The 23,006-nt window shown below is 38.5% G+C and overlaps 1 protein-coding gene across 2 annotated transcripts in view; it reads left to right on the top strand.

Moving 5' to 3' along the window:
* The first annotated feature begins 1,358 nt into the window (after nucleotides 1–1,358).
* ARHGEF12 (Rho guanine nucleotide exchange factor 12) overlaps nucleotides 1,359–23,006 on the top strand; it is a 141,983-nt gene continuing 120,335 nt past the window's right edge. Inside the window, exon 1 of one of the 2 annotated variants that reach the window (XM_029207188.1) lies at nucleotides 1,359–2,208. In XM_029207188.1, coding sequence (XP_029063021.1) covers nucleotides 2,177–2,208 — 32 coding nt within the window. In that variant the 5' untranslated portion in view covers nucleotides 1,359–2,176. The remainder of the gene's footprint in view (nucleotides 2,209–23,006) is intronic. The other variant, XM_029207190.1, reaches the window with a different exon arrangement.

Genomic DNA, 23,006 nt, shown 5'->3' with positions numbered 1-23,006 from the left:
GAAACAGCATTGTTAAGAAGTAATTGTTTCCCCTCTCCACGTCCACTGTTTGTTAGATTTGCTTTGCCACTTGATTTCCACAAAGAGGCTAAAGACCCTTACCCATCAATACAGGTTTGAACTCAAAAGTCTGAAAATAGTTGGATAAAGAGACAGCCACTTCAGATGTTTGCAGGCGGAATTGAAGAAATACATTATACATGGTACTTGAATCGCTGTAATCCTGAATTATGCAATCAAAACTGGACAGTTATCTAAATCTATCTACCCAGCAGGAAAAAAAATATTATTGGGGAACTCTTCAAAGGGAACTGTAATGCTATTTACTGGATAAATATATTTTATTTTCTGCTCCCATTTCTTTCCACAACAAGCTTGTTAAGTCGCTGTGGAAAGCACCATGCTTGCTCAATTTGGCAAATAATACATATCATTTTGCCAAGGCAGAAGCAGCCTAAAAGCAACATTATACGAAGAAATCCTGGCTCCAATTCCCCAGCCCTATACACCTCCATCCTCTAACACTCTGCGTGCAGCCAAGACTGGTGCGCGGCGGCCCCTGCCCTGGGATGTGGCCAGCAGGTGCCCCAGGTGAGCGGCCAAGGCCAAAACCTCTCTTTGCTGGGGTTTGTTTCACAAGAGAGGAGTAGAGTCCGGCAACCCGCATCTGAGTTCGCTTCCATCCGCCAAAAGCAGTCTGTGCGTGTTATCGGAAAAGGAAAACAAGTATGCTCCCTTAAAGAATACAAGTTTCGAGGACAAGGGGGTGGGTAATTTCCAAAAAGCCTCTTATCCACAACTCCTTGGGATTGGGGGCGTGCTCTTTGGCGGTCTCAGGCGAAAGCCGAGTTGGTGCAAACTACGCCCCAAAGTACAGATCTCCGACATTCCCGGGGACCTGGGGACAACGGTGGGTTGGCGGGTGGAACTCCCAGAGCCAGACGGAACCCACCTCCCTCCGCCCCGCAGAACTACTTTTTCGCTCCCTCCAACAAGACTGCGGCGGAGGCGTCCGCGCGGGGGCGGCGCACACCCGCGGTCGGCGAGCGGAGGGCGGTACGCGGGACAGCGAGCGCGGGTCGCGCGGGCGGCGGGGGCGGCTCGGCGCGCCGCGGAGGGATCCCGGGTGAGACGGCTTCCCGAAGTCAGAGGGGAGGAGGCCAAAAAAGTGGACGGGGGAGGGGAAGAGAGAGCTCGCGCTGGATGCGGCCGGGGCCGGGAAGTCAGAACCGGAACCGGAACCCGTGCGCGCGCCTGCGATTGTCGCGCGGCCCCCACCGCTGGCGGCCTCCTCTGCTTGCCGCGCGCGCTCCCGCGAGGGCCCCAGAACCCGGCAAGCCGGCCCTGCACCCCGAGTCGCCGCCGGCCTCCGGCGCTGGTGCTTCCAGGCCGGGTCGGACGGGAACCTCCCGCCCCTCGCGGGAACCGCCGCCTACCGGCGCGTCGGGGAGGAGCCGCTGCCGCCGCCTGTGCAGACCGCGGAAGAGCCCGGGCCTCCGAGAGATGGGTAGCAGCCCGCGGCGCTGAGAGACCAGGTTCCTGTCACCTCCGGCTGCGGGACCCCCCCTTGCCCGGCACCCGCGCTTGTCCCGGCGCCCGGAGCCTGGTGAGGGCGGCGAGGAGAACGAGCGGTGTCCCCCGGTCCGGGGCCATGGAGCCGCGCGCGCCTGGCGCGGGGCGGCCCGAGACGCGGCCGAGACTGCGGCCAAGAGCGGCCGGCAGCCCCAGATAGGCAGCGGAGCCCAGCGGGCCCGGCCCGGCGCGGAGACTTTCAGGCCCCCAAGGCCGCGAGGAGGAGCCGACATCCAGCCCCGAGCCGATCCCACCCCGGCCCCGGAGGGACTCCCGGGCCGCCTTCCCCGAGGCTCGCCGACTTCCCTCCGTGACAAAGTTTTCTCCGGTGCCTTCCCGAGGAGGATCGCTCCTTAGCTCTAGAACTCGCCTGCTGGCGGACTTGCTCGGCTTGATTTGGGAGATAACTTGCCTCGCTCCCACCCACATCCCCTTTCCTTGACCACTTCCAGTCGGACGTTCTAGATGACTGAATGGAGTTTTGAGTTGGACTCTTGTGTCCCCTACGGAGTCGGGCCTGATCCCAGAGTGCTGGGGGTGGGGTGGAGGTGTTACTGTAAAATGCAAGTTGGATAAAAGGAGGACCTCTCGCCAAAGGGCCCCAATGAGTGGCACACAGTCTACTATCACCGACAGGTTGGTATGAAGCTCCCCCTGCGCTTAGCCTCCCAGGATGGGGCCCGACCTAGCAGGAGGGTCAGCGATTGCTGATTGCCTTTGCCGAGTGAAGTTGACAGGCAGCGGACAGAGGGTTATTTCCGAGCTCTGCAATTAGTCTGGGGTTGCTGCCAAGTTACCCGGTTGATTGAATTTGGAAACGTAGTTTTGTTTTGTTTTTTCTGGAGAGAAACTTTTCTCCAGATTCTCGGAGGAGGGGTAGGTAAAGCCACGATTGTGTTTTTCTGCCCTTAGTGTGCATTAGGATTCTGTACTGATCTTGGAACCAGAGAGAGGAAGGTCATTTTGGGTGAAGGTCAGTGCCCGATGTCGGCTGGGGTATTGGTGCATCGTCAGTTTTACTCCTGTCCTGTAGTTCTCTAGAGCCTATTGCATTTTAGGATTTTCTGTTTGTGAACTTCACTCTGAGACTGCCGCATGATTTATGAATTTGATGTCCTTGAAGCATTGACTTGCACAGTGTTTATTATCTAATAGTTTTCCAGAATGTTGGAAGTACTAGTAAATCACAGGTTCCTGGTGGGAACAGTATCAAGGAACTGAAAAAGGGCTCGGGAACATCATGGGGCTTGATCTTAATTATTGCATTTTTAGGATTTCATATTCCAGAAACATTTGCATTTAAGGGGTGTAAAGCCTAAGCGAATTATGTAGTAGAAGCTGGCAGGTGGATTTGTTGAGTTGGGTGAGTCCTTTATAGTACTTAACTGTGTTGCTTGGTGGTGGTTGGTGAATTGAGCTTAAACCATTTGTGGTTTCAGTGGAGTTCCCTTACTCTTAAGAGTTATTCTTTGGAATATTAGGTTAAGTGATAAAAGCATATTCCTTTACTATATTTTATTTATCAGTTTAATTATGACATTGTATCCAGGTCCCAAGTTTCAGTCAGCTTTTTTTTTTTTTTTTTTTCAACCTTTAAAATTTTTAAATCATTAAAAAAAAAAAAAAAGATCAAATAACTGAAGTAAGGGCCCAAAGAAAGCACTTTGATGAGAAGTACAACAATAGTACTCCAGCAGAAAGTAGTTGAATTTCCTAATAAGAGAGTTTCACCCAATTGTAAGCCTCATTTGTTGATTTTAAAAGGGCCAAATTCCATTGTCATACCATAACAGCTACTCCAGAAACAGAATTTCCTGTTCCTGTTGATGCTTTTCAGTATCACGTGAATGTTCACCTAAGAGATTCCATTAAATATTTAAACTATTTATTCTTTGTTTGTGTATTTTTTTTACTGTGTTTAATTTTCAGCTTCTCAGAGTACATTTCATACGAGTAGCAACAATGCTTATCTTGATTTCTTCTAGTTATTCCCATTCCTTTTCCTTTCAGGGTGTTTTTTGCCTCTGAGAAATCACTTTCATGGGTGTGTGGGTAATTGTTTTCCTTGTTCATTCAATTCTTGCCTTCTCTGTTGACCCTGCAGACAAGTCTTATTAGGAACTAATGTGGTGTTGGTAGTTTTCATTGCAACAGTAGGGGTGTTTAATTTTGTAGAAACAGAACCTAGGGTCACTAGCTCATTCCGCATGAAAATCACCTAAAAGCCCCCAAGTAATGACGTTTCTTCTTCTTTGCTTCTCAGAGATTTTCTTCCTCTTTCCATTATCTTGGAAATAAAATCTTGGGATTTGTATTTTCTGTAACTTAGATGAGATAAAAATGTACAATAAGCATGAAATTAATTAATGCCTGTTTTTTGCCAGGCACTGTGCTAGGCACAAAGGATTACGAGATGAATATTCTAAGATGAATCTGCAAATTGGTTTGGGTATTGATATTCTTGGATGAGTTCAGGTGCTGCCTGATTTCACATATTCTTTAAAAGAAGAAAGACTTTAAAAGCCACCTAATTTAATGTGCATTGCTGAGACAGTATAGATTTGTGTTTCTTTGGAATTTACTGCTAGTTCCCCCCACCACACACAAGATTTATTCTTATGTGACCATTGCTTTTTCTTTAAACGTATCTTATTCTGTAAATATCAAGCATCCATTGGCTCTTAGGAGAGTAGCTGTCCCTGATTTGAACATAGGTAGGGGTGAAATCTGGAAGTACTGGTTTAGTGTTATTTCTGTGCCAGGATGCCTTAATAAAGTTATGAGTATAGAATAGTTCCTAGCTTCTTCTCAGCCTTACCTACCTCATCCTCTTTTCTCATTGTCTGACTCCAGTGACCTGTAGGTATATTTTGCTGATTCTAGAGCTATTGGCAAATTAACAGTGCCTTTTTAAAGGTCCTTTCAAGTTTGAAGTACTGTATGTGGTGTGGCTTTGTTTTGTAGAGTGTGCTGACCCACCAGGCCAGCTGTGTGAGTTAGAGTTCTTTCATTGTGGTGCTTCTGACTACAGAGTCTGTCCTCAGTTGAAATCAGACTAGCTGGTTCTGGGCGTTGTTCTGTTTTGCAGTTTGTGGCAGGCGACACATGGCTGAACAAGATAAGAAGGGTTTTATTCTTGTGTTAGGGACGTGCTGGGGCTGGGATGGAATTCAGCTATGTTTAGGCTCTGATTGGTTACTTTGGATACTCAGAACTCTGTTATATCCTGTTATTATTTTGCAGTTAAATTAACACATTTGTTTACTACCATTTTTTTCCTCTTCATCCTCTACTCCTCAGGCTCTCCAGCCCCCCCTTTAAAGGCGTAGTTATCAATTTAAAACTCAAACTGTGTGTTCACGGTAGCTACTGTTTTTATGTAGTGTATCTGAACTGTTAAAAAAAAAAAAAATCTAACCAGCTCTTGAATACCATCCAGTGTCTTGCTCTGTAACTTCTTTGAGACCTGGAGACTATGTTTTTCAATTTTTAGAACCAGCACTTTAAAAGTGGTAGAAATATCTGATTGCTGCTGTTCGGTTTACATTGATTGCTGCATTCAGTCCTAAAATATATCCTGATTGTTTCTGATCCTCCTAGATGCTTGTGTCTCCCTGAGAGTTTAGGGGTTGTGTGGCAATTGGAATTTCTTCTGAGGGATACGAGGAGAGAATGCTTTTTCAATGGACTGAGTAAATTATTTCAGGCTATCTTCTAGAACAATGAGTTTTCAGGGACAATACAGGTGGGATTTTGTTATAAAGGTCTTTGTTGAAGTAAATGAACTTTTGTCTAGGACTGGTGGATTTTGTTGTTTTTGATTTATAGATAAACAAAGGTTTTAAATATATTGGCTTTTTTTTTTTTTTTTTAGCACTGTAAGGTCAGCTTTAAGCTTGTTTAACTGAAGCAGATTTTTTGTTCTTTGTGTTTTTTGTTTTTTTTTGAAGCAAGTTTTTAGAGTCTGGAAACCTGTGGCTTTATATGCATTTACCCAGTAATTAGCGTTTCCATTCATGATACTTTTTCTGCCAACACTGCCATATAAGAATGCTTTTGGTTAAAAAACAAAACAAAACAAAATTCTGTATGTGTGCTATCTTCAAGGCTGCTTGAGTCATCTGCAAGGTGAGATTATTTGTCACATTCACTTACAAAATCAGTCATTTGATAAATACCAAATTGAAAGTGGGGACCAGGATCACAGTGCTAGCTTCGTATTCAATTTTATGTTGTCTTTTCTTCTAGTTGTTCAGTTTAAAATCCTGATTCATACAGGTATGCAGTAGTACATTCACTTGTACACTTTTACATGAGTCAACATGTACAGTCTGAAGTAAATTTTTTTAAAAGTACAGAGCTATAGTCTTACAGATAGATGGCACATTTAAAAGATGTTCATATGTATTCAGTGAGATGACAAGAGAAGCTTTATTTGAATCATTACAAAAATATGTTAACCTGGTAATACCACTTAACACATTAGTGGCTTCCAGTTGTTAAAATGTAGCATATGACATTGAGTTAACATGTACGACTTCTTTAAAATTTCAATTTAGGAAATGATATTTGAGGCATACATTGATGAAACCCATAAATGATGGATTTTACATATTTTTCTGTGGAGCATTGTGATTCTAGGGAAAACAGTTGGAAAATCTTTGAGTAAACAAAATGTGATTGCCTCTTCTGAAAGCTGTCTAGAAATGGGTATGAATTGCCTACCATACTGATACGGGTTATAGAAGCAGCAGAATATATTAATGGTTTTCCAGAGGTAATTGGAGAAGCGCTTTTACATCATGGTTGTCTAACAAAGTTACTAAAAATGTTTCTTATCGTATAATTGCTTATCTCCTAGAAATTGACCATGCCACATTTTCACAAACAGGGAGCTTAACTTCATTAAGTCTCAACCATTAAAACTTGGTTTGGATGATGTTTTAAAGCTTCATTTGAAGACATGCTCCTTTTCCTTTTAATAATTAAGGGTCTTCAGAATAGTGGTATTTGAACTGCAGTTTTAAAATCAGCAAAATTATAAATATTTTGTTTCCTTTTGTGTGAAATACCCTGATGTATGTAATGATATCCAATAGTACTGTAGTTCTTCAGCTCAGCGTGAGGCAGATCATCACTTACACTTTAGGCAACTCGTAGCACTTAGGTCAAGATTATAAAACTGGAAAGGATCGACCCAAGATATGACCTAGATTTTCCGGCTCTCAAGTCCCCCGCTTTTCACTTTAAATTATTGTCTTTATATGTATATTTTTTCTGTTCTACTTCTCTTGTAACTTTCCAAGCTGACTAAATCAGAGTTGGATTTTTCGGTTACAGGATGCTTTCTAGCACCTTATCCATTCTAATTTTAAGTATCTCTAGAGGATAAAGCTCTCGTCACTTCCTCAGGAGACTGAACAACAATCTGATAGATCTTGTAGTCAGGAAGTTTTTCCTGATCTTTAGCACAGACTTTTCTTTTAAGTTGTCCTGTTACTTGTATATACTTGCTCTACCAGGCTAAATAATGATCTCCTCCCATTTTATGTTTATGTGACTGTGAATGGTTCAGACGGTTATCCACCACCCTTTCCTTCCCCCACCCTTATTCATTGCTTAGCCAAGTTGTATGTTCTGTTGATTCGTGTCTAAAATTAACCTGTTCCTCTTAGTATTCTGTTAACTTTTCTCCAACTGCTCTTCTAGTGCAAAGTGATTTTTTTCTTTTGGCGCTGTCCTACTGCAAAGTACGATATTCTATATTTTATGTTTACCCATATGCTAGAATAGCAAGTTCCAGTTTAGTTTTACTGTAATACAGGGGTCTTCAGTTTTCTCCCGGCATAGCCCAAATTTATGAGTAAAGAGATTCTCAAGATCATTTTAACTCAGTTTTACTTCAGATATTTTTTAGAATGGATGCGGGAGATGTCACCATCAAAAAAAAAAAACCAAACAGGTTTATATAAACAACATAATTAGCAAATCGACTAATTAAGCAATTACTCATGTTATAAAAGCCTTGTTTACGAAGTGATTCTTTCCAATATGAGTGCCCCTAATGTAACCAGTGTTATCAGTTATGTGTCAAAAGTGTAGCAAATGATAAGCCATCCTTGGTTGAAAATTAATCAGAAATGAAGATGAAACATCTCTGAACTTAGAAGTAAGTGAAGAGATGTGATTGTAGCTTTAAAGTAAAATCTCTGTTACCATATGGTGAGATACATCTGTAAGTTGTTATTCCTTCCTTTTTTTTTTTTTTGTGGTGGTTTTTCAGTCTTATCTTAAATTGTGTGTCATTTTTTCCATTGTTTGTGCGTGTGTGGTTTTACTTTATTTTTTCTTGTTATTTCTACATATTGGTGAAAAGAAATAGACTTTCAATGCTTAGCACTATTTTTCGAGTAAGATATACTGTTATTAATGTTGAAATAAGGTTTTAGTTTCTTACTGTATTTACAAGAATTGTTATTAATGATAAGTAACAGAAGGGAAAAGTGGGTACTTAAATTATTATAAGATATATATATGTAAGATTATAAAGCTTTTGAATGTTGTATTAGTAGACCTTTATCGTTGATACTTAGTTTAAAATTATTTAAATAGATGTCTTTGTTCTTTTGTGTTTTGCTAGTGATTTTGTTTCCTCAAACTTTAGAATTTTGGAAACAGGCCAGATCTAGGGCATTTTACTTTCTCTACTTAGGATATCTAGAGTACCAAGATAGCCTTATAAGAAAGAAGTTTATAAGAGAGTTTCTAACTCCAAGACAAACCTATGAAGCTAGTACCAAGAATAATTTTCAGCTTTTTGATTTTGTAGAGGTAATTCATGATGGTGCCAAAGGTCAGAGGCCCTGCCTAAATTGCATAAGAATGCATTAGTGACTTTCAGTAAAAGGAGAAATATACTAAATTTTCCGTACTAAATTAACATGCACCAATGCAGCTGACAGTTTAGATTCATACCAAAACAGGATCTCTTACTAATTCAAGTGCTGAATCCTGGTTTTTGAGATCACAGTCACATGATAGGCCTGGGTGGCTTCCCAGTGTTGAGAGAGAAGCAAATCTAATAATGGCAGTGAAAAAGTAGATTTCTTGTCGTGGGACTGTGAGTAACAATTCATGAAGAAATTGGAAATATGTAAGAAAACCTGGTTTAGTTAATGTTTACTCTTAGCCACTTGTCACACTGCTTTGTCTTTTGTTGCCTATTGTAGGCATTTAAAGGTATTGCTCTGAGACTACAGTTTTGGTTAAATATTACATTTAAATGCTGATCTTAGGTTCCCACACTTGAGCTTAAGGAGGATTTTGCAGGTCTTCTGTGGATTCAGAAAATGTAGATTATTCTGTTGTTGAAAAACTGGAGACTTCTCAGCATCTGAATAAATTATATGTGAAATTGATCATACAAGGCAGAAGGTGGCTATGTCTTGTCCAGAAGAGTAACAAGTCCCCCAAATATACATATATACTTAAATACATATAAGATACCTTGTGAAGGTGCTTAGACATATCCTTCCATAGATTTTAGACGGAAAACTCTGCCTGTGTTCCAGACACAAGCTGATCTGTCGTGGTTGTCCTGTACAGTCTCTGTGGTTTACTCAGGGGAAGTGGTTCTTGTGGGTAAGGGTCTGATCTTTTCAGAGATTGTTGGTGGCACATGCCATGCACTGTCAGCTTACTTCCTGTCTTATTGGCTGTTTGGGCAAGACCTCCTCAGGGCAAGTACTGCTGAAGGGGTATTTAAATATTTTGTAGTGGCAGGATAGATGGTTATAATGCTGTATAATACTTAACTCTCAGGCGATATGAGGGTTAAATTAATGTTTGTAAAGTGCTTTGAGATCCTAAGATGAAAAGTGTGGACATGTCCCTAATCATATTTGCAGGTTATTGCTCAAATTTAGGTAAAAACATAGTCATGTAGTAAAGCATTAGTTTATTGGCCTTGAGACTTCTGTAGCCATTCAAGTGTTGTTTAATCACCACAAGAGTCATGGTTAGAATTTTTTCCTTTTCTTTTTTCTTCTAATGCTTTTTAAAATAATTTTACCCTACGTGGATTAACTTAGTGGAGTAGATACCTTGTCTGTAGTTAAGGCTTGTCTGTGGTTAAGGCATATTCACAAAACTTAACACCTAGAGTGAGCTTCTTCACCAGCTTAATTGGCATACTAAAATAATGTAATTGAGAGAATTTCCTTTGAGGTCGGTAGCTGCACCACCCATATACAAAACCCTGTACTGGCTTTGCTGACACCTTAGGATGAGCAAACTGATAGAATTGCATGTGTTATACTCCTAATTTTTAAAAACGTTGTTTTCCCAGTTAGCCTTTGCCACTTTAAAGAATTAACAATGAATGTTTTATGGAAAGAAGTTTTCTTTAAAGCTAAATTGCAACTAATTTTCGAGTTCCTTAAGGGTAGGAGGATAGTTCTTGTTCATTTTTAATCAATTATTATCTGCTTTATTATATTTTTATTCCCTTTTAATGCTAAAAAGCATAAGGAAGAAAAAAAAATCGCCCAAATTATCCAGCTATCCAGATGACGTTATTCAGCTCACACACACGCACACAGACACACACACACACACGTACACACGCATGAAAATTCAAGTGATAGATAATATGATACAATACTATATAAAGTCTCCCTCTGATCTTAGCCCTATTCGTATACACCCTCTGGTTCTCAGACTCTCCCCTCAAAGATACCTATAGTTCATTTTTGTGTATGTCTACTTTCCTAAACATTCTTATAATATTTTAATATTCTTGGTACCTAGCCTGTAGTAGGTGTATCTATCAGCTTTTGCTAGGTTGTGCTACCATAGCAACACCTTCAAATATCCGTGGCTTACTGGTTTACTTCTTGCTTACATTGCATCTTGTCAGCTGTGGATTGGTTGAAGCATTTTTGGAACCCAATATGCCATTACTGTGGCAGAGGGAAAGAGCAGGAAAACTGCTCATGCAAACGTACAATGGCTTTTAAAACTTCTACTCAATCAAGGTGTACATTACATCACTTACATGTCCTTGGCCAAAGCAGTCATATGGTCACGCTCATTGTCAGTGGGCCACGGATGTATACTCCTCCCACAGGTGGCATTGCAAGTCAAATGATAATGGGTGAGGCTGTATAATCCTCTTAAGGAAGGAAACGGGAGAGTGAATAATTAGGAGCAATAATATAGTCTACCACTGGAGGTGATCAATAAATGCTTGTTAAATGTGAAAGTTTTCTTTTATGGAATATTTCAAACATATACAAAAGTACAGAGAACAGTATGATAAACCTCCATGTTCTCATCATTAGCATCAATACCATTCGGTGTATGGACAGTCTTGGTTCATCTGTTTCCTTTCCCTGCTTCTCCACTGGATTATTTTGAAGCAGTTGCTGGATATCATAATTTCACCCATAAATATTTCACTGAGTATCTCTGAAAGATAAAATATGAAAGTGTAACTTCTTTTAGTAAATTCTTACTATTTAGTTGGAGGTAATGGTACTGTGGACTGACAGGTGTCAAGTAGGAAAGGATGTTCATGAAGTATGTCTAGGATTTGACAGCCAGAAAGTTGTTTTGATTTCATTTTGAGTATTTCTGGAGGAGGCTTACAGCAGAATGTCATCTATTTTTCCAATTCCTCCTCTTCTCTACTTTAGTGCGTGTGTGTGTGTGTGTGTGTGTGTGTGTGTGTGGTATAAGCAGGTAATTAACCTCTGGAAAAAATAACATTGCAACAGATTTGATTTGCAGGAGGTTCCATTTCTCACTGAGCCTCTGTTGGAATGATGCCAATTGAAAGGAATCCCAGCCCTTAATGGCTCTAAGTCTTCTGGGAGTTCCCAGTCAGTGATGTTATTTACTCTGGAGACGAACATCAGAATCATTTATAAAAATTCTGTATTCACCTCTGCTGTTTGCTGTGCAGAGAAAGGTTCTATCAAATCTTTAAGGAGATCCCTAAGATGATATAAAAGTATGGAAGTGAGTCTGTCTCATTTTAGTTTAGAAATAATTAAAGTCACTTTCAACTGCTCAGGTTAGTTCATCTGAGGGCCTTTTTAAAGCCTCCATTTTGACTCAAGACTTCATAGATTTTACTAGCATATAGTGTAATACAGTAAGTTTACTTATCATTTCTATGGTTATGGGAGTAATAGACATTATATTATGGATCTAGAATCATAAGTTTCACAGGACATTCTTTGGGGAGGGGGTGTTATGTAACAGTGGGAATCAAATTAAACAGATATAATCCCTTCTTCAGTTTGTAGATTGGCAGGTGACAATGAGGTGATCAGAGAGGATTTATGCAGGATAGTGAATAAATTATTGTATATAACATGAAGAAAATAGTTTATTTTAGTATAGTGTTATCTAATTATGTTTTCTTAACTGGCTTCTTTCACTGTGCCTAGAAATACTTAGATTAAAGTGGTCTTTCTAGGTATCCAAGTAGTTTTCGTTTTCTTTAATTAAGTTATATTGTTAATCTCATTTCAGAATCCATGTAGTGACTGAAGTAGAAAATTGGCTATCATTGATTTGCACATAAAATTTTATTTAAATTTGATTTTTTCTTGGCATTGGATTGATTCTGGCTTTGGGGCAATACAGTCTATTTTTAATAAAAATAATAGTAAGCAGTTTTTTCCCATGGAGAATAACTGTTTGATTTGCCTTTTGTTCATATTATTTTTCTGTTGTATCATGATTGAAAAACATTCATTTTCAGAGATAATAGTTTGTTAGTACCTTTGTCAGAATAATATACTTGCATTTTGGTTGCATTTTAGTTGCATTTGTTTATTGCGTAATTTGGGGAACGGTTTGTGGTTTCTTGTAACTTATGTATTTGTGTTAACTTGTGCTTCTTGTGTATTTATCCAGAAGCCCTACATGATCAGAATTCTTGAGACAGTGATTAAAAGTAAATTGGGTGTGTTAGTAAATGGATGTGAATAGTTAAAAAAAAAGAGAGAGAGAAGGTTCTTACCATGCAATTATTGCATAACAGGATACAAGGTATAATTTGTTTCCAAAAAAAGAATTAAGTAAAATATATCTATTAATAAATATTAGTAATTATATTAATTTTGACTTCCCTGGCAGAATTCTTTTTGAGATTTTCTCTTCGTTAGAGATGAAAAGTAGCTTTTAAAGGAAAAGATATTTTAGCACTTAATTATATATATATATATATTAATTTTAATTTTTTAGCCTTTGTAAGAGAGGAGTAGTAAAAGGGAAATGAATGAGGATGATGTAGAGAAAAGAGCCTGGGTTTTGGTGCGTCAGACTTGTTCTGCTTACAAGCTGGAAGACCTTAGGCAAATTTACGTCTCTGAACAACAGTTTAGTTTTCTCATCTGTAAAAATTGGAATAATATCACTTACCTTTAGCGTCGTCATGAAGATTAAACGAGAATGTATTTAAGTACATTAAAGAGGTCAGTAAGTTATAATAGCTCTTATTGTTTAAACCTCAGGAATTAGGTGTTCCTACAACTTTGATCTATGCATTTAAAATGATTTTTAATTCATATGTATTTGCTGCTGCTACTGCTGTGACAGTGTTTTTTCCTTGCTGTGATAATATTCCCTTTCTCTTATATTTCAAATTATAGGCTGTTCTTAGAATTAAGGTGCATTTGCAAGTGAGGAATAGACTAAAGAGACGGTTATTTCAACTCAGACTGTGAAACAATAACATCTCTAGTTACAGAATCAGTAAGACTTTAGGATTGACAATCAACCCCTTTTTGTTTGTTTGTTTTTGAATTTTATTTAATTTATTTTTTTATACAGCAGGTTCTTATTAGGACAATCAACTTTTAAATCTGCTTTAGATCACTCAGAATTTGTCCAGTTCTGTCTGGACAACATCAGTTCATTTGTTTATTCATTTGTTCAGTTAAATATTGAATGGCTACTCTGTGTAGGTCACTGTGTTAGCAGAGTTATTTTGTGTTCTTGTTACCTGCTGATTTACATTTAAGAATTAAGAAATTTACCTGTAAGAGTGATATTCATTGATTAGTGTTGAAGGTTAAGGTGGGAAGTCATGTGTATTTTGGTGAAGTAGTGGTATGAAACCATAATTGTTAAATTTGTCTTATTTTTTAAAGAAAAAAATTAATGTTACTTTTTATCATATATTATCTTTTAATGTTTCGTTTCTATTTTTCAATTTAATTGTTTTTTGGTGAGTTATCTAAACTAAGATGAAAAGGGCATGGAATAGGTTGAAATTTAAGAAGCTTTTAGATGTCCATTGCTTTTGCATAGAAGAAATCACATTTTATTGATTAGGCATTGCTTTAGTCACTACTTGAAGGAGAACCTCTCTACTCATTAGCTACCTCTATGAAGGTAGTAGCAACCCATTAAGCCTATACTTTGTCATCCAGTGATAAATATGGTGATGAGTTGATCAGTGGAAGATCCTGGAAACTACAGTAGTTTGATTATTAGGAAGACTGCTTAAGTCATGATGACTTGTTGCTCTAATAGTTTACACATTAGAAAGGTGGCAAGGTGAAACTAGGTGAAAAATGAACATTTAAAATGAGATGGGGGCTTCCCTGGTGGCGCAGTGGTTGAGAGTCTGCCTGCCGATGCAGGGGACACAGGTTCGTGCCCCGGTCTGGGAAGATCCCACATGCAGCGGAGCGGCTGGGCGCGTGAGCCATGGCCGCTGAGCCTGCGCGTCCGGGCCTGTGCTCCGCAACGGGAGAGGCCACAACGGTGAGAGGCCCACGTACCGCAAAAAAACAAACAAACAAAACTTGAGATGAAATTTAGTTTTATAAGGAAATTTGGGATGTGGTAAAGGATTTTATATTTATTGAGTACATACTAAATGCTGAACACTGTCCTAGGTGCTCTCTGTGCATCGTCTTTTTAAATTTTTCTCAGCTATGTAAGTTAAATATTGTTGTTCCTATTTTAAAACAGAGAAAAATGATGTTCTGAGACCTTCACTACTTGCTCAAGGTCGTATAGTTTCAAAACAGAAGAATTGCGGTCACATTGTTTCTAAACAGAAGAATTGGGATTATGATTCCAATGCCCACTTTCTTCTGGCCTACTGGTCTCAGGTTTGCTTATACTATGATTGGCTCATCTGGACCAGTCAGTGGATCTTTTAAATCAGTTGGATGAAACCCAGAAAGTGGATTTTGTCTTCAACAAAACCATTAAAGTGTTGTCTTTACATTATAATTTCATAACTATGTTTTATTCTTTTTACTCTTAATCACCTATTTACTTACTCCCTTTTCCAGAGGGATTTTGTCTCATTTCCTCTAAAAAATGGCTACATTGTATTTCCGTTTCTTACTCATTTTTTGAAAATATATACATACATCTGTAAACATTGGACTTTTTGAAGCCGAATATGTGTTGCTTGTAAATCATTTTCCATTATAACTATTCCAAAGCTCTTTTAAGAAGTTGAAGGGACTTTCCTGGTGGCGCAATGGTTAAGAATCCACCTGCCAATGAAGGGTACACGGGTTTGAGCCCTGGTCCGGGAAGATCCCACATGCCGCGGAGCAACTAAGCCCATGCGCCACAACTACTGAGCCTGTGCTCTAGAGCCCACGAGCCACAACTACTGAGTCCGTGTTCCACAACTACTGAAGCTCACGTGCCTAGAGCCCGGGCTCCGCAACAAGAGAAGCCACTGCAATGAGAAGCCCGCGTACCGCAATGAAGAGTAGCCCTCGCTCGCCACAACTAGAGAGAGCCCACGCGCAGCAACGAAGACCCAACACAAACAAACAAACAAATAAATAAATAAATAAAAGAAGTTTAAGGCCCATCTAATACAAGTTTTATTTATTTATTTTTTATTATAGGCACACAAAACAGAAGTGACTCAAAAAATTGTTATACTGAGTACATAAGAGTAAGAAAAGGCAGCAAATGAATGATTTTAATAGTAAGTGATTGGGCCTTTGTGGAACAAATGATATAAGCAAATTGGGTTTAAGTTTTTTCTTAGCAAGTATCTATGTTTGGTTAAGTGGTAATGGAGACTATATTTTCTTTTTAAAGATTTCTTGTTATAGTAGTGATCTTCTCTTCTTTGTCATTTAGTTTATATTTTCTGCCACTTAAAGAAATATCCCTTTTATTCTAGCTCTAGATGCATCTTCTGTGCCATAATACATTGTTACTTTTAATCTTCATTTCTTCTTTGTGAGTTTTTTTTATTGTTGTTACTGACAATTCCGTGGCATGAATCGTTTTAGTCTAGCCACTCTTTATGCCATAACATTGGAAAACTTGCTTAAGAGATATTTCAGTGTGTTGTTTTTTAACCTATTAACTCTTTCTAGCTATGAATTGTTTTCTTGCATTTTCTTGGTACCCTAGAGAGTCTAGAACAGAGACAGGCAGATAATTGGTTTAAAAAAGAAGCTCACAAACCAAATCATTATTTAATAAGTACTGTTTCTAGGTAGAGAAAGGCTAGAGAATTCTGATTTGAGAATTTTACTAGGTTTCAGACTTACAAAGAGGCTGCATGCAAAAAGGCAGTGCCCTTTGAAGCATTCTTATGGATGTGGAGACTTTATAGCCCTTAGGGAGATCTACAGACATCCGCTATGCTGAGTTCTGGGAAGCTGCTTTTTCCCATGCTTGCAGCCTCCCTGTGGGGTAAAGTTCTGTTAATTTTGCATAAATATTTACCATATCTCATTTTAGCTAGCATTGCTTCCTCACACTGTTAGCAATAAGGAAATCTTTGCTTATCCAGCTTGCAAAGTTTGTTATCGATATGACTCGTCTGGAGAATGTTGTTATCTTTTCGGGTTGATGAAGTTAAAAGTCACATTGGAAAATATCATGAGGAGGTAGATGACAAATTCACAGCCCGTAAATAATCTATTTATTATAGAAATATTTGCCCATGCTTGTTTTCCATATTTAAAAATGAGCAGGTTATTGTCATACAAACAGTATGATTCACTTCAATCTTGTCACATGTAACAAGTCAAATCATTGTCACTTTCATATATTTTGTCTGTATGATACTAGGGTAATTTACATTCTCATTTACTACACTTTTACAGTTGTTTCCTCATTTAGTAACAATAAGCTTCCATTTGTTAAGTGTAATTCTAGGTGCTTTATAGGCATTATATTTAATACAACAACACAAGACAGATGTTATTCCTGTTTTACAGATGAGAGAAAACTTAGATTCACAGACATTCATTGACTAGCCCAGTATTTCCCAGCTAATACATATTTGGGACCAGGTTTAAAACCCAGGTCTTATGACTCTTGGTTCATTGTATTTGTTACTGCACATAATTTTGGGTAACTATGATTTCTATGAAGTTAGAATCCAAACACAACTAGAAAGTATAAAATTCAAATGAGAGGGTTCAGCCAAAGAAGTTTATTTATTTAGTCTCTTATCTTTTAATGTAAATTACAGCAGCAATTTCTAAATTGTGTTCCAGAGAACATCCAGGACATTTTAATAGGAAAGTAATTTTTTTGTTTTCCATAATTTTCTTAGGAGCCCTACATTGTCTCAGGCACTCAAGGCAAAAGGTAGAATGTAAAATGGAATTCATGGAATTAATATGTAATCCCCCAAATTTTATTATTTAAAAAAGGTCCAATTTATTATTTTAAAAATGGACCAGTCTGGTTTTTTAGTCGAAAATAGTTCAATATTTGCAGTTTCATGTGATTTATCCTAGGATCTATATGACTACATCTTAGATCTTGTTGTTGCTTGGAAAGATTCTACTTTCAAGTTTTTGTGTTTTTCTACTTCTTACCTTCTACTTCTCCTTCTCCCCCCCATTCCCTTCTCTATGCATTCTTTGCCTTCATTGTCATCACTGGGTTCTGATCTCTCCCATCTGACCCCATCTAGAATCTCTCCTCTTCCTCAACCTTTTAGTTTCCTCAAACTTTTATTTATTTCCAGTTGAGTCCTTTTGCCGTTCTCTGTCATTTTCTGACCACATGGTAGATACGTAAGAGGCTTCCTGTATTACTTACCAATTTTCTTTAGAGTAGCCTAGCAAAAGTGATTTCAGAGATGATACTTTTTATTTTGACCTATCTCACCCTTTCTTTGCCCACCTAGGAGGTAGTAACTCATTAATCTCTTCATCAAAAATACGTTTATTCATTAAAAATCATATAGTAGGCACTGTACCATTTTATACATAATAGTTTACTTATTCCTTACAATGACACTGTGGGGTAATGGGTTTTATTATATAATCTTCACTTTGCAGGTGAAGAAACAGAAGCTCAGAAAGTTTAAGTAGCATACCTAGTGAGTGGCAAAACTGGGATTTTAACCTTAAGTTTGTCTGACTTCCAAACCTGCACTCTTAACACTATGCTATACTGCCAGATAGAATCAGCATCGAATTGGGTACTCTTTCTGCCTTTTAGGAGCTTCTAGTCTAACAGAAGGAGACAGACATGTAGGCAGCTAGCTGCACAGGGTGCAGTGGGACTCGAGAAGAAGCAATACTTTCTGGACAGATCAGAAACCAGAGATGAATACTTCCATTGAATCCTTAAAGATGGGTTGTAGTTATCAGACAGGTGAGGAATGGAAGATCGTTTCAGGTAAAGCAGCAGTATGAACAAAGGCACAGAGGTGAAATAGCTCACCTTTTCTAAGAACGCATGTAGTTCAGTGTGAGAAGAGCATGGAGGTTGACTTCCGTCACAACAGTTGGTAAAGTTGCAGTGATAGGAGGCATCGTATTATTTTTATGCTCTTCTGAGGAGTTCGGGTTTTATCCTCTGGATTGTGGGAAACCACTGAAGGTCTTTAATCAGAGGGGTAATACGATCATTGTTATGTTATAGAAAGATCATTTGGGCGGCAGTGTGAAGACTTGATTAGTCTTGAGAAGTTTTAGGGGCAGAGATACCAATAAGGAGACATTTTTCAATAATGAAAAAGAACAAAGTATTAAAGTTGTAACATTACATTTAAAAGAGAAGAGACAAATAGAGCTATTAAGAAAATGTTAAGAATACCAGTAGTATAAGAAGGGTAGCTGGTGAAAGTGAGGGCCTTTCTGGCTTGGGTGTTTGGATGGGTATTGGTACCATTCACTAGGGTGTGGGATATAAAAGGGAGGAGGCACAGTTTTGTTTTATTTTTGTTTGGTTGACTGATAAGATGAAAGATGGAGAAGAAAACAGAGGTAGTAAGGGACAGATTTAGTTTAAGGTACTGTATCAGTTATCTAACGCTGCATAATAGATTATCCCAAGACAAATAAACTTGCACTATACAGCATGGTAGCCACAAGACACATGGCTATTTAAATGTAAATTAGTTAAAATTAGAAAAAGTTTAAAATTTAGTTCTTCAGTCACACTAACCACTTTCAAGTGTACAGTAGCCATTTGTAGCCAATGGCCACTGTTTTGGACATTGGACATCGAACATTTTAATCATTGCAAAAAGTTCTGCTGGACAGTGCTAAACCTTTATTATCTCATACAGTTTACTGTAATAAAGAACCTGGGAGCAACCTAGCTGGGTGGTTTGTGGTTCAGGGTCTTTAATGAGGTTGCAGTTGGGATGTCTGCTACTGAAGCAAGGGCTTGAGTCATCTGAGTGCTTGGTTGGACCTGGTGGATCTACTTCCAAGGTGACTCACTTACACGCTGGCTAAGTTGGTGCTGTTTGTTGGTAGGAGACCTCGGTTTTTCACCAGGAAGACCTCTCATGGTGGTGTTTGAGGCAGCTGGCTTTATCCAGATCAAGTGATCATAGACAGCAAGGTGGAAGCCATAATGACTTTTATGAGCTAACCTCAGAAGTCACATTCTTTTTTGTAAAGTTCTCTCAGCTCAGCCGAGAGATCAGCTCTGTTCAGTGTGGGAGGGAACTATACAGGGCATGAATTCCAGGAGGCAGAATTAACTGGGGGTTATTTTAGAGGCTGCCCACCACAGGTACCTATGAAGCATCCAGGTGCAAATGTCCAGTAGGCGACTAGATGTAAAGGAGTGAGGCCTTGGCTACTGCTATTGTGTTTGTGATGGTAGTTGAAGTACTTTGAATAGGTGAGTTCAACAAGAAAGAGACTGCACCGGAAGGATGGCCCGTATAGTATCATGGGTCACATGTTTTGGTGAAGAGAGAAGTGCTTTCAAAGGCTATTGAGAATCAAAGTTACAGAGAATCAAAGGAATGCTTACAGAGGAGTAGGAGTACCAGGGGAGTACTTTATAAAGGAGCCTTCATGAAGGGATAAAAGTTGAAAGAGTGTAATTAGCATTGCTAAATGATACAAACTAGTCAAGTAAGAGTCATTCTTTCAAAAATTATTTATCGAATATGCTGGGAACCAGAGAAAGAAATATAGATGAGTAAAACAAAGTCTCTAATAACATATAATACAGCCTGAGGAGATATGGTTACGGAGAATTTCTCGGAGGAAGATAATACCTTAGTGTAGAGCCTCTTTAATGTAAGGAGTTGAGTTGGGTGTTAGGTATAGTGTGTCTCTGTGTGTGTGTGTGTGTGTGTGTGTGTGTGTGTCATGGTCTGTGGAGGTGGTGGTGGTCATAATATGGATAATAGAATAGACATTTTAGGCAGAAAGGATGGTTTGTTATGTGTGGGATATTGCTAGAACATGAAGTTTGTGATGAGGGAAAGTGGTGAGAAAAGACACTGGAAGGATAATTAGAATGGTCTTGAATGCATGTAAAGGAACTTGCCTTTATCTTGAAGGCTGTTGTTTCCCATACTTAAATTATTTGGATATTAACTTAATGACTTAGATAGTATCCAAATAATTTAATCCCTCATCTATCAGTTACTTAATCTTCTGTAACATTACTTTTTAAATTGAAAATCCATTTCCAAAGGAAACTTTCATTATTATAAATAGAAAATCAGTATTTTTGCTATATACAGAAGGTAACAGTAGAAAAAATTACAAACTATTATTAAATTTAAAAAAATAAAAAAATATACAGGGGCTTCCCTGGTGGCGCAGTGGTTGGGAGTCCGCCTGCCGATGCAGGGGACACGGGTTCGTGCCCCGGTCCGGGAAGATCCCACATGCCGCGGAGGGGCTGGGCCCGTGAGCCATGGCCGCTGAGCCTGCGCGTCCGGAGCCTGTGCTCCGCAACGGGAGAGGCCACAACGGTGAGAGGCCCGCGTACCGCAAAAAAAAAAAAAAAAATACAGTAATGCGTCCTTTGTTTACAGAAATGTCTGCCTGAAAAATCATTTCCTCAGTGAAAGACTGCTTTTAGTCAATAAGAAAGGGAGACTTCTTTGGACATGGCTTGGTATATAACTCACATGAGATTTAAGGTCATTGGGACAGTTTCATTTTGAAATTTTGGTGTTAACAAGCACCAAGAATCCTAACTCTCAAGTGTTTGTGGTTGGAAAGATCAGAAAATAGTTAATGGTCAACTTTGTTCTACATTTAAATACTAATAAAAGTTAGGCCTTTTATTCAAAGAAACCATCTAACATAATCTTTAGAATCTGTTCTTCTGAATGTGTCGAGTTAATAGTTCGTGTTCGTGAAGTAGAAAAGGGGTTCTTCATCTCCTCTTTGCTGCCATCCAGTTTGGGAAAATTCCTGTGAAAAATTATCAGACCTTCCATGCATCTTTTATAATATTCAGAATACTTTCAGTGGTTTTTGAGAGGAATCCTTAAGTAGTCTTTTCAGAGGGGAACAAGAATCCAACTCACTTCTGTATTTCATAGTTCTAGTTTTGCACCTATCTTGTTCACTTTGTTTTGTATGTGGAATACTTAAATTTGTCAGGATAAATGTAAGTTGTTCGCATGAGCAGATATATTTTTCAAGATGTGCTTATTTGCAGAAGTTGTCTCATTCATGCATATTATCTCACAAATTGAAGATTTCTTCCAGAAATATTTGAAATTCTTCCTGCAACTCAAATGGATGTGTGAAGACTTTTCCATTATTTCTGCCAAACTCTGTAATGTAGTTCTAGTTTTGAAGTTAAGATAGGGAATACTTTTATAAGATTTTTAATGAATGTTTTTGAGCTGTAATGGCTGACAAAAAGCCTGCAAATAATAGTGTTAGAGATGCTGCAAAAGTGCCAAGAAAGAGTAGCACTCTTGATGTTAAGATAAAAGTTTTGGAGTGTCTCAGGGTGGCTGATTATATTTAAGGAACTGTCGCAGGAAACGTGGTAAAGATGAGTGGTCATTTAGGAATTCACAAAATCCTGTAATCAAGGGAAGCTAACATTATCCAGTCTTGAAAGATGTGACCAATATATTTGAGAAGAAAGGGGAAAAGTAGTAGTTGAAATCTCTTATTTAACCTCAATTTAGTGGACTCACTCCATTTCCCCTGTAGAGCATGACTTTTACCCACAGTGGGTTAAATGCTTACATCTACAGACTCCTCCTGTAGTATGTTTGAATATTTCTACTCCTTGCAGTTGAACTGTATAATCCCAACCTTTTGTACTTGTATTGGAATTAGATAGTTCAGTTAAATATTATGAAAACCGATGAAATATGAGCATAAAAAAGAAAGTTATTTCTATGAAAACTGAGTTGTATGTGCTTTGGAAGCACGAGTAGGGACTTGTAACTAAAGAAATTGCTGTCAAATTAGAGATGGATGAAAAACAACTATTAGCTATTTGGGAAAAAAAAGAGTCCAGGGATTATCTTTAGCTTCTTTGTCCACTGTAAGGAAACTGAAACAGGAAATAAACATAGCATGTGTATTTTAGCATGGTGTATAAAAGAAGGATCATAGGGCACTCCAACACAATGTTACTGAAAGAAAAGGCCTTGATCCTGCATTTAAAAATTGGCGAATAAATGTACACATATATATTTTAAATTGGAATGAAGTTTAAGTTGTGTATGAGTGTTTTTTTTTGAAACGATTCCTTACTCTAACTGCTCTTTTCCATTAAATGACCAATCACTGGTACCAATTAATTGAATAGGACAGTTTTTACTGTATGGCTAGAGGCATGTCATAACTTTAGGAGATTGGAAGAGAAGGAAACACGAGATGCTTCTTTTTCAAGGCTGCTATAATGACCATGTTACAGGTGCGCTAATTGTTAGTGTTCCTATTTCCAGGAATGCTTTACTTGCATTTCATCTTAAATTTTTAAAAATTTAATAATAGTTTGTGTATTTTGTCTCTTATTGCTTTCTATGTCAAATAATATTGGTTTTTAAATTTATAATAGTGAAATAAAGTTTCCTTTTGAAACGAAAACAGAACATTAGCATTATGTGATGGTGGCTGGTGATTAAGGCAGAGTTTAAGTATTTGGAGACTCACAGCCTCGAGGTTAAAGGCAGGTTCCTTAACGTACATTTAAGACCGTTCACTACTTGGCTTTTGTCT

The sequence above is a fragment of the Monodon monoceros genome, unplaced genomic scaffold (assembly GCF_005190385.1).
Source record: "Monodon monoceros isolate NGI ecotype Baffin Bay Population unplaced genomic scaffold, NGI_Narwhal_1 Super_Scaffold_7, whole genome shotgun sequence".
NCBI classification, from domain to species: domain Eukaryota; kingdom Metazoa; phylum Chordata; class Mammalia; order Artiodactyla; family Monodontidae; genus Monodon; species Monodon monoceros.
Note: the sequence above shows the minus strand (reverse complement) of the source record. Positions and strands in the feature narration are given on the sequence as shown.